This window comes from Simochromis diagramma, unplaced genomic scaffold (genome assembly GCF_900408965.1).
Source record: "Simochromis diagramma unplaced genomic scaffold, fSimDia1.1 OVJJ01000501.1, whole genome shotgun sequence".
Classification (NCBI taxonomy): Eukaryota; Metazoa; Chordata; class Actinopteri; order Cichliformes; family Cichlidae; genus Simochromis; species Simochromis diagramma.
In genome coordinates this window covers 3,709,313-3,720,957 of record NW_024387320.1, presented here as the reverse complement: position 1 = coordinate 3,720,957, position 11,645 = coordinate 3,709,313, and the positions used below count along the sequence as shown (strand labels likewise).

Here is an 11,645-nt window from a genome sequence, read left to right as displayed (position 1 = left end):
CGCTTGGATGCCTGACACTTGGGAAAAGGATGCCTGAATGATTATGCTGCTGCAGTGTGATTGGTTCTTACATTATGCTAGTTTGCTTTCTGTCAGCAGTTTTTAATTAGATTTGGCCAAAAACTGTGGATACACTGCAGATACTGGAATATTGGGGGGGAAAGCATTTATTTTAGCATCTGTTAATTCACTGATAAACCGGATCCTGTGACTTGTTTAGAGCTGTTGAGTTCTTTTAATTCAGAAATGCTGGAAGACTAACAGTTTATCTAATTTTGGCTCTGGAATCCACCATAAAAAATACAAAATAACACACAGATGCGGTTGGAGGGAGTTTGCTTAAATTTAATTAAACTGTAAAATTACACCAATTTTATACATGGGCCCCAATGAAATTAGACAACTTCCAATAAAATAAAGAAAAATTACGAATGACTGAAATCCATAAAACTATGGATATTACAAAGAATGAGTTTTACCATTTTTGATGTCTTGCCCAACCTCCTTCAATTGTTTGTTCGTGGGGTTTTTCTACTTAATTTGGTTGGTTTGGCATTGTCATTGCATAACTTTCCACTTTACCTTTGTCCAAACACATTTGGGTTGCTCTTGCATTAACGTTTGATTCACTGTTTTAAGCTTTGCTGCGTTTGGCTGAAGACAGTAAAGCTCTGTACGATTCAGAATTCATCTTGCTGCTTCTGTGTTTTGTCACATCATCAATAAACAGTCGTGAAACCAGTTCCAGTGGAAGCATGCATGTCCATACGTTACACTGCCTCCGTTGTGTTTGGATTATGTAGTATGCTTCGATTCATAAGCTGTCCCACGCCTCGTCCATCCTGTTTTGTTTTGTTTCTCCCTCCCATCATTCTGTTACAGGCTGCTGTTGTAACTGTCCAACAGTGCTGTTCCTAAGTATGATTTGGGTCAGTTGTCCATCCACAGTTCACAAGAATCACTACTTCTCCTACAGTGCTAGTTAGTTTTTACTTGTGCACAGCTGTCACCCAGTGGGTCTTTAACCTGTTCTCATGATCATATTCATAATGGATTGTGAGCCAGATTAGACGCTACTTTGATGTTCTTGTTGTAGATGGTTTTGGTCAAGTCTGTATGTTCTTTCATGGGCTCTTTATGGTAGACATGGACCATTCCTTTGACAGGATAGGTGGTGTTTGTCTTTACCATGGAAAGGATCCTGTGATCATCCCCCTCTATTTTTATTCTGTTTACTAAGCATTTTCACTAGTGCGTTTTGTGTTGTTTTTTTTGCTGTCAAAGAGTGGCCTGTTTAATTTGCATTGAGGGCTCATTTGATCATCTAGAATTTGAAAGCCGCCGTTTCCAGCAGCAGCTTCCAAAAGTGCTATACTTGAACGTGTTGCCTTTACCTGCTTGATTTATGACAAAATGACAGGATTAGACAGGTACAGTCTGGGTAGGATCTCATAAATTGCCGACAACAAGAAAAAGCAAATTCCTTCCATCCATAATGGAACCTGGGGGACTGAACACACTGTTCTTGCAACCTGAACTAGATATATCGCCATTCAAAGTTAAATAAGACACTTCTGAGGATCATCCTTATGTAGGGCCTGCTTTAAACAGTGTTTCTTTGCCGACTCGTGGCTAATGGAGTGATCTCAAAGACTTCTCTTGGCCTTACATTTAGTATTTAGCCATATTTTTCATTTTAAATGCAATATTTTGAAACTTTTAATATTTTTCCCTATGCTGCCAAACCCTATTGGCTGTTAAAAACATCCCAGTGTATTTCAGCATTTGGTAGGCCTTTTGGGTTATCTCAAATATTATTCCTCATTCAAACTGAAGCTTTAATGTGAAGCAGAGTGCTGCTTATAGGCTGTATGAACTGCTAACTGGTTTGCCAGTTGACTGGTGATATCCTGCATATATGCTGCTTGTGTTGTTCTGTTCCAGCATGTGCTCGCACACTTTGTCTGGGGCATTGGGGTGTTAATGGATTACTGAAAGGTGTTGACTCAGGTGTGTGTATGTGTGTGTATATGTGTGTATATGTGTGTGTGTGAGTGAGTGAGGGTGGTACAGTGCTCAAAGTGTGCTGGGATCTAGTTCAGTCACCAGTCTCGAGTTCCCGTTTGTCTCTCATGCTCCCTCTGCCACTCCGCTGTGATCTGTCTCCTGTTCTCTCAGTCTTGCTTCAGCCTGTCCTCTTTTTCTTCCTCACCCCTGCGCGTTAGTTGGCAGCATTTACCGTTCACCGCCTTTCTCTCTTTGCGATGTCTTCTTTTTGCATTGCTTAACAGTCGCTTACCCTCAACATGGATATCGGAGGACTCACAACCGTGGTAGCAAATTCTGCTTACATCAATGCTCGTGGAAGCATTGATGGCTCTAATCCAGCAGCAGCTCGGGATAAAAAGTACCACTCTCGCCTCAAATTGCCCCACATCACTGTGTGCGAGGGTCTGAAGGACACCCTAGATTTATCCTTTGACTCAGTCTGTGTTGAACAGCCAATTGGCAAACGTCTCTTTAGGGAATTCTTGGACGCAAACAAAGAGTATCACGGGGCATGTCGCTTGTGGAAAGACATCGAGGGCTATGACCTGGCAGAGGACTCTGAAAGGGCAAAAAAAGCTTCGAAGTTAGTTCAGCGTTACATGGACCCCTCTGCCAAACACTTCTGCCCGTTCCTCAGTGAGGACATCATAACGAAGGTGAAAGAATCCCTCGAGGCTGTAGGTGATGATTTGTTCTCTGCAGCGCTGGCCAAGACTTTGGACTATCTGCGCGAGGCCCCCTACACTTTCTTCCTGGAGAGCATGTATCTGAAGAGGTTCCTGCAGTGGAAATGGCTGGAGATGCAGCCCATGGATGAAGACTGGTTCCTCGATTTCCGTGTGCTGGGGAAAGGTGGGTTTGGAGAGGTGTCTGCCTGTCAGATGAAAGCCACGGGAAAACTGTACGCCTGTAAGAAACTCAACAAGAAGAGGCTGAAGAAGAGGAAAGGCTACGAGGTGAGAGAATAAATGTCATTTGCTCGATGCTCATTTACTGAACATGCCTTTGGCTTTTTGCCTCCCCCAGTGGTGGAAGAAAACCATTTTAAATGGGGGCAAAATCACAGCATCGAAATACTTTGTGAGAAAACATTTATCAACAACGTAGAAGATCTCATCAGGCAGAGTATTTCCTCTAACAGGATTATAATTATTCATACATTTATATAATAACATGGCTTTCATAATGCAGCTCCTATCTGGGGATATTTTAACTACTACCCGAGTAACTGCCACGACTAACACAACACGCTGACATAATCATGCATAATTCATCTGTTCATTCTTTTTTGTATTATCTGAAGTAAAAGTTATTGCAAACTACTAGTAAACAAGGTAAAACGAACAAAACATACTTCAGATCCTAATGAGCTTTTGCAGATTTATAATATCTGTTTCAGCTGGATGGTAATAAATATATTTAAAAATGAAATGGCTTTCTCTCCATGTAATGAGATGTGGAAATTGGAAGCTCTAAGGGAGAAATTTTATAACAACCTAAAAGTAGAATTAGTTTTGACCGTATCAGTTATTTATTTTATCACTGTGTAATGAGTGGTATCCTTTGGATTTATACTTTAGAGTAAGTGCCTTCCACTGAGCAGGGCTGCAATGGTGCTAATCATCTTTGTCCCTGCCTCTGTCTCATTTGGCTTTAGCCTGAAGTATTAAACACTGAGACAGGGATAGAGTGATTACTGGGAGCTTTATGGAAAAGCTCTTCTGAAGGGAACTCCTTGGCGCTATTGCATTTTGCCCTTGACTTGTCCGAGGTCATTCTCTGAAGTGTATACCTGAACCTCTTCTCCAAATGGCACACACAATGAGACAAACATTACAGTTTGGTTCAACCTGAGCAACGAAACATCCATTTAGTTTCACATTGTTATTCTTAATTTAAAAGATGGCATGTGAGCATTTTTCAAAGTTGTCTTTCCTATTTGTTTCCTGTAGGGGGCGTTGGTGGAGAAATGTATTCTTGAGAAGGTTCACAGTCGCTTCATTGTATCGCTGGCATACGCCTTTCAGACAAAGGAGGAGCTTTGTCTGGTCATGACCATCATGAATGGAGGAGATCTCAAGTAACTTTGTTTTGAAGCATGAACATCTGGCTGTAGCACACACCCCTTAACCCTTATTAGCATGTTGTTGCTTTAGTTGCAGCCTAAACTTCTATAATCTTTAAGTATCTCCTTTGCCAGCGAAGCAAAGGTTAATACAGAGATGTTGAAATCCGCTGTAATGTGCTGGAAATGACAGTCACCCAGATGTGTCAGTATTCATCTGCAGACTTAGTGCAACAAGTGCAGAGTCAGATTATGCACAATTTAAGCCAAAATATAAAGTATTTGCCTTTTTAGCTCAGATTACTTAGAAAGCAAGACAATAGATTTTTTCTTATTTAAAGCAAACATCCTTTAATCCTAGAAAATCTCATTTTAATGCTTACAGTCTGCTCACGTAGAATCAGCAGCGTATATGCATGCTTAAGATATAAAATACTGCAGATGTGTGCATATTGAAAGCCTTTAATAATTAGCCTTGGCTTATCTGTTCCCTGTAGGTACCATGTTTACCTGGTGGATGAAAACAACCCAGGGTTTGATGAGCCTCGAGCCTGTTTTTACATTGCCCAGATCATCCAGGGCTTGGAGCACCTCCACCAGAAAAGAATCATCTACCGAGATCTCAAACCAGAAAATGTGCTGCTTGATAATGACGGTAATACATTATAATCACATTTTTGGAGAATAATATGATTATGAGCTAATAATATATGTTTTTTAATCACAACAGGGAATGTACGTATATCTGACTTGGGTCTTGCTGTGCAACTAAAAGAAGGCAAAACCATGACAAAAGGCTATGCTGGGACTCCAGGTGGGTCTCATCTGCACCCACTGAGAAATCTGTATGCAGGTTCACGTTTAAGGGTAATCTTACAGGTTTAATTTTTAATTGCAGCTCATCTTGTCGTTGTTTTTATTTTTTATTTTTTGCAGGTTACATGGCACCAGAGATGCTAAAGGGAGAAAAGTACGACTCCTCCGTTGACTACTTCACTCTTGGAGTGACTTTATATGAGTTCATGGCTGCTAAGAATCCATTCAGAAACAGAGGAGAGAAGGTGAGAGTCTAAACTACAGGTGGTACTTTCTGTGCAAAGAAAGCAGACAGAGGAAAGAAGAGGTTTAGAAGCTGTTGATCTTCTTCTCAGGTGGAACGTGAGGAGATGAAAGAGCGTATGCTAACTCGGGTGGTGACCTACACTGACAGCTTCAGTGAGCATGCAAAGTCGTTGTGTGATGGGCTGCTGGCCAAGGAGGTGGATCAGAGGATGGGTTTTAAGAATGGATGCTGTGACGAAATCAGAGCACATCCATTTTTCAGCGGCATTAACTGGAGGAAACTGAACGCAGGTAACCTTTCGATATTTGCTCAAGATCTTTTTGATTTAGGAAAAAGTTTGAAGCCATTAACCATTTAATGTGGTGCTTAATTAAAATTTGTCACTTTATTTCAGGAATTCTACCTCCTCCTTTTGTCCCTGACCCCAAAGTGGTGTATGCTAAAAGTCTGGATGACGTCGGGGCATTCTCCTCTGTGAAGGGGGTGACATTGGAAGATCCTGATAAGAACTTTTTTGAGGAGTTCGCCACGGGCAACATCTCCATTCCTTGGCAAGAGGAGATGATCGAGATGGGAATTTACGGAGAGCTCAACGTTTGGGGCCCTGAAGGCACCATCCCCAACGATCTCCGCAGGGAGTCCATACTAGAGCAGCCAAAGTCATCGACGTGTTGCTTATCTTAGAGTCACTAACACGCGTGAACTGCACAGACTTTCGTTTCTTTAGAGCATGCGGCATGAAGACACCATGAGAGACACCAGTCGGTTCTGAACTTTGTGATCGCACACTGAAAAAGTTTGCAGGTTTCATTATGTCGACATGGGAACAGCGAGAATAGACTGGAGGCGGACTTCCAGCCTGAAATGAACTTGATCATAGATTTAGGTGTTGAAAAATTCCAAATTGCTGACATCTGTCATCTATTGTCCCTTCAGTCTTCTGCCCCTCATCTCCTTTCACCATCAACCTGCTCACTTACTTCTCTTTATATGTATATGTGATGAATTATTGTAAAGCTTTTAGATTTAAAATGCATTAAAAAAAAAATCCCATTTTGGAGCCAGGGTTTAGTGATGTGTTATCTTTGGTGCTAAGTGACAGTCACATGTTGACCATGTAAGAGCTGCATATCTGCTCCTGTAGGGTTCATGCCACTTAATAGAAGGTGTCTTTTTTTTTTTTTTCTTAGTGTTTAATACATACTAAATGCTAACGCATCAGAGATGCAAAGTCTCGTGCCTGTGGAACTCTTTTTCTTAAGGGGTTTATTTCATGGGTTTTGATGACTTTCGATGGTTTTATGACTATTCCAGTGCAGAGTCACTTTGATAAGTTTATATGTAGTCTAGAGAGTGTGAGACAAATATGAGCATAGGATGAATGTTTACGGTAAAATTATTTATTTTCAAGAACTGTCGGACTGAAGTTGAAATATCAAATATTTGGGACAAAACACCCCAAATCTGGCAAATAAAATAGCTTATTGAAACTTGAGTCAGGAACTTCATTTCTGCTTAATGATGGTTATAGCACTGTCCAGGAATGTAAGCACAGATCAGAACCAGGCGTGGAATATCTTTCATAACCTTTGACATCACTGGAAGCTCCCACTCCTAAAGCCTCCTTGTCACTCCTTTGCCATGGCTTTATAAATCCTGATCTCCTGCTGCGGCAGCTCGGTCAGCAACGTGGTGTTAAAATGGCTCTTAAAGCACTCTGTGAACCTCAGGTCTGACTGGAACCGGATCTTGTTGGCCCACAGCAGCGTTGTTTGACTTCCTGGTGGGCAAAAGTGACGCATAGTTTTCAACAGTTCTTCAAGGCAGTCGTGGTGATAGACCACATCAGCTGCGAGCACGAAGTCGTAGTGGTATGATGCATAGGGGAAGTCTCGATCCAGGTCCTGACCCCAGGAGAGAGCAACCACTTGAGGGGTGTAGCGGCAGCGGCCCCTGGTGTTTCGCAGCAGGTTGAAGGTCAGGTTAGATAATATGTCTGGCAGATCTGTTGCCGTCACCCAAGCACCTGGCAAAAAGTGGGTTGAAACCCAAAACAACAGAGACATCAAAACATAATGATTATTTTTTTAATTTTGTAATTAATGTGGATTTTATTATGGAAGCTTGTTTCCCCCTCTAAAAAAAGAAAACGATTCCTAACTGGCAGTCAAAACTTCAAGTTATTTTCTCAATTTGGTAAATATATTTTTTTTAAATAAAAGCAACAATTTTTAACTTGTGGATAACAAAAAACTAAACTAAATATAAACTTACAGGCTGCTTTGAGTTTCTCACTAATTATAGTTTCTGCTGAACCAGTAGCAAAATGATTTACTCTAATTGTAAGGAATTTTGGTGATCAAACTGAAGTTGCATCGTTTTTGTTTTATTTATTTATTTTTTCCAAGTTTTTTACTTTAAATTCAATCATTTTATTTTATTGGGAATAAATGAAACCTTTGTTTCCACTCTGGGCTTAATGGAGGGGCTTATGGATAACAGCATCAATCCAGTGATCGCTGTATCCATAATATATCTAAGTTACAACCCCTCTGTTGTATGCAGTACAGGAGAACTATGTGGGAGGATGGTCGTTGTGCTTTAACAATGAATTCCAGTGTTTTTAGTTGCGTCACGACTTTTCCCGCGAGTTCCATCACCAAGCTGAAATGTAACTTTTGCATAAAAGCAGAAATATGAAATATTCAGTGCACACATTATGCACAAGTGGGAATTAACCCTTTATGGCTTTTTCTTTGTCTCAAAGCCAAGAATATCACCACTTAACTAAGTCCTAAGCAGAGATGGGCAGTAACGCGTAACTTGTAATGCGTTACTGTAATCTGATTACTTTTTTAAATGTAACGAGTAAAGTAAGGGATTACTATCGCAAAAACGGTAATTAGATTACCGTTACTTTCTTTAAAAAAAACCCTAAACAAGCTCCGAGTGCGCAACGACGTAACGGGAAATTCACAGAGAAACTCGTGGATTCTTCCACTGACCGCTGCGGCACACCTGCACCACGGTAAACCTCCACCCACCCCACTCCTGCTTTACAGGTGAAAATAGAGCAAAAGGACCGCTAGTCTTTGACTTTATTTATTTTCTGCTGTGTTTTACTTGCATCTATTTGAAAGAGTGAGTGTAAACACAAAAAATATTTTATTTTATGTGCTGGAATGTGCAGAAAATAGGTTTAAATGTTAAACTAATTTCTTCAAGTCAGAGAATGTTGCATATAATTAAATTTTTACTTGATGCATAAAGTTAAAAGATTAAAACAAGTTAAAAAAAAAAAGAGACTTTTCCATTTGATTACACTTTGTATGATGGATTATGCAGAAAAAGTAGAATTGGGCTGAAAGATCTATCGCTTTATCACCTACTCAGGTTGTAAATCGTGTTTTTAAAAAGTAACTAAGTAACTAAGTAATTAATTACTTTTGAAAATAAGTAATCAGTAAAGTATCGGGATTACTTTTTGGGGGGAAGTAATCAGTAATTAGTTACTGATTACTTTTTTTAAGTAACTTGACCAACACTGGTCCTAAGTAACAGATATAAACTAGTGTATTGCCAGTTTACTAGGATGCATCATTTATTCTTAAATGAATGTGTTCCCAACATCAAATCTAAAAGATTAAAGGTAAAGTTTCATACATGCAGCACATATGCACAACTGCATTATCAAAATGCACTTACCAAGCAGACTTGCTACAATAGAAGCTAAGCCAGTCCCAGCTCCAATCTCAAGTACTGCTTTGTCCATCAGGTTCACTTGTTGCTGGTTGTTCTCCAAGAACTGGCACAAAGCTATTGCCTACAAAAATAAAATTCTTGTCACATTTACAACACATTTTCAAAATGAGCCAATGCCATGCCCACGGCAGCCCCTTACCCCAGGCCAGATCAGAGCACCGTACGTATCCATGGACTCTCGGATGCTGATGTCATGACCGGCAAAATGAAAAGACTCGTTTCCCCGAGCGTAATAAACACTCGGCTCCCAGAGGTTCCTCCTGCTCAGAGCCTCTTTTGCCATCACCCTCTGGTCTGTCAGTACTGCATGAGCAGAGCGTGACATGAAGAGACAGGTTATACTAACAAATTAGCAAAGTTCAGTTAAAAAAAACGAATTATACTTGCCTGACATGTAAAAACTAGACTTGTACATAAGAGATACAGTTTGAATATACCTTTAATAGCGGTTCCCTCCTCCTCCACCTCCTTATCATCTTCCCTTTTCTTTCCAGGAGGCTTTTGTCTTACTGGCTGGCTGAGTGCAGATGATCTCTCCATAAGCATCTTAAATTAAAGTTCCCATCATGGGTCAAAGGTAAGAAAAAGAAAAAAAACAAAACAAAATTATTATTATTATTATTATTTTTTTTAAAAAGGCCCCTTTATGTAACGATTGTTCATTTGAATCTCAGTAAAAGTTGGAGTGGATTCAGAGTGGACTGGATTTAGTCCGCTAGTCTCTTTGGCTGCCACTGGACTGCGAACTGGAGCCCAGAAACACAGCTGGTTAAATCCTGAGGTCAACAAGCCACAGTCATGGATACAGAGCACACGGTGTTTACCTCAGATGAAAAGCACACTCAGATAAATTCCAGTGCAAAGACTAAAGTTACATTTATACAATTTTATAAAATAATTAGCGTCATTTTAAGAATTTTCAAACGAAATATATTCTTAATAAAATAGAAATAGTTTGCAAGAAGATGTTAAACCTACCAGTAGGAAGTATGCCCCGTGTGTTTTCTTGTTGTGTGTCTGCACTTGCCTCTGTGTGCTCTGAGTTTATACACAGAGCATCGTCTGTGACACACCCCTGAGTGAAGCTGGGGTCTGCTAACATAGTTCCCCCCTCCCAGTAGACTTTATTATATACGCTTTTATAGAATTGCATCCTGTTATCCTGTTTCAGCACTAAGATTTACTGCAGTGAGCTACTTGTTTATTCTCTCCTGTCATCATTAATGCATCACACATCTGTCTTTAGGTAGGTTACAGGTAAAGCTACGGAGACATGTAAATATTTGAAAACAAAATGTTTTCACAGTGAGCCCAATTTATATCATATCAATCATGACAGGGCTCTCAGCCAAACTGTATGAGGCTTTGCAGAGTGGGTGCAACCTGGCATGTCCAAAGATTAGGTTAATTTCTAATGTGCTCAAAGTATAGATCCAGTCTCAGTGTCCAGTCTTAACATTACTTATATGGTTAGCAGTAGTGAGTGAGTACGTGAGCTCAAAATAGTCGAGCACTTAGTGACAAACGCTACATGTCAGTTTGTGAAATTTCTTCCTAACACTCCTCTGGCATTAACGTCACCACAAACTTGGTGAGCTGGAAACTTCAGGTGCATTCAAGCCTTAAATCACCACCAATGTATAGCATGCAGCCTGTGGACTCTGGAGCAGTGGAAACATGCTCTGTGGACTGTCAGATCCTCTGTCTAGAAGTTCAGTGGATCAGTGTTGGTTTAATGAATCCCAGATGAACTAAACTGTGGTTTTGTGGAGGAGGGATAAGGCTATGGGGCTGTTTTTCTAAGATTTCCTTCCTGAAGTATTGTTTTGTAATTACCATTTACCCATTAATCACTAATCTTACAGGACTATCCAGAATATATATACTGTATATAGCAAAATAAAGAACCAAAAGTTGTCAGTGGCGCGGGATGATGTTAATGTTTCAGCTTATCAGAGCATTTCGGACAATTCTCAGTTTGGGAAATCCACTTCAAAAAGCAAGGCATGGTTGGAGGAGCCTGGTGTGAAAGAACTTGACTGGCCCACGAAGAGCTCTGACCTCAGTCCCATCAAACACTTTCGGGATGAACAGAGAGAGCCAGGTCCTCTCGTCCAGCACAGGTATCTGACCTCACCAATAATTTTCTGGATGAATGGCAAAAATTGTCACAGAAACACTGGTAACACTGGTAACTGGACTTCTTTAGGACATTTCACCTCTCATGGATTGCCTTCTGTTTTCAAGCTCTTAAGACCACCATGATCTAGATGACTGAAAACCTGCTGAAAAGGGGGGGACCAACCAACTGCATGTTCATAGCTATGGAGTAGGATGTCATAAAAGCTCCTGTTGGTATAATGTGGGGGTAGCTTTTGTCCATATATTATGTCATATGACCGGTTCATTTACTTACATTCACTTTAAATATGAATTCTCTTTATCCTTTAGTCATTCACTTCACTGCTTACTGCCTGCTTGTTGGTTCCCATTTGGCAGATTAAGTTTTTGTCAATCGCATCATTTTGCTCTCTTTTACAGTAACTTTATTGTTGAGAAGCCCGGTTTCTTCTTTCCGTTGCTTCTCCATCAGTCAGTCAGTGTGTAAACACTCACTAGTCATCTTTTGGTTCCTACTACACACCTGTGAAGTTTTGTAAATGCACAGTCGGGACTCAGATGGATTCTGTACACAAATGACAGACA

General features: G+C 40.3%; 2 protein-coding genes across 3 annotated transcripts; one reads left to right on the top strand and one right to left on the bottom strand.

The window, feature by feature from the left end:
• Positions 1 to 867: 867 nt before the first annotated feature.
• On the top strand, positions 868 to 6,572 carry LOC120717483 (rhodopsin kinase GRK1-like). The gene is made up of 7 exons (XM_040005515.1): positions 868 to 3,005; positions 4,002 to 4,129; positions 4,612 to 4,769; positions 4,845 to 4,928; positions 5,051 to 5,175; positions 5,266 to 5,467; positions 5,572 to 6,572. The coding sequence occupies exons 1-7, from the start codon at positions 2,307 to 2,309 to the stop codon at positions 5,859 to 5,861; spliced, it is 1,686 nt and encodes a 561-aa protein (XP_039861449.1). The 5' UTR covers positions 868 to 2,306; the 3' UTR covers positions 5,862 to 6,572.
• mettl21cb (methyltransferase like 21Cb) lies at positions 6,572 to 10,041 on the bottom strand. 2 transcript variants are annotated; one of them, XM_040005527.1, is made up of 5 exons: positions 9,918 to 10,041; positions 9,377 to 9,485; positions 9,079 to 9,242; positions 8,883 to 9,000; positions 6,572 to 7,203 (listed from the first exon to the last, which is right to left on the bottom strand). In XM_040005527.1, exons 2-5 carry the CDS (start codon positions 9,483 to 9,485, stop codon positions 6,806 to 6,808), a joined length of 789 nt encoding a protein of 262 aa, XP_039861461.1. In that variant the 5' UTR covers positions 9,918 to 10,041; the 3' UTR covers positions 6,572 to 6,805. The 2 variants fall into 2 exon arrangements, with proteins under 2 accessions (XP_039861461.1, XP_039861462.1); XM_040005528.1 differs by lacking the exon at positions 9,918 to 10,041 and having other exon boundaries at positions 9,377 to 9,871.
• Between the last annotated feature and the right edge of the window lie 1,604 nt (positions 10,042 to 11,645).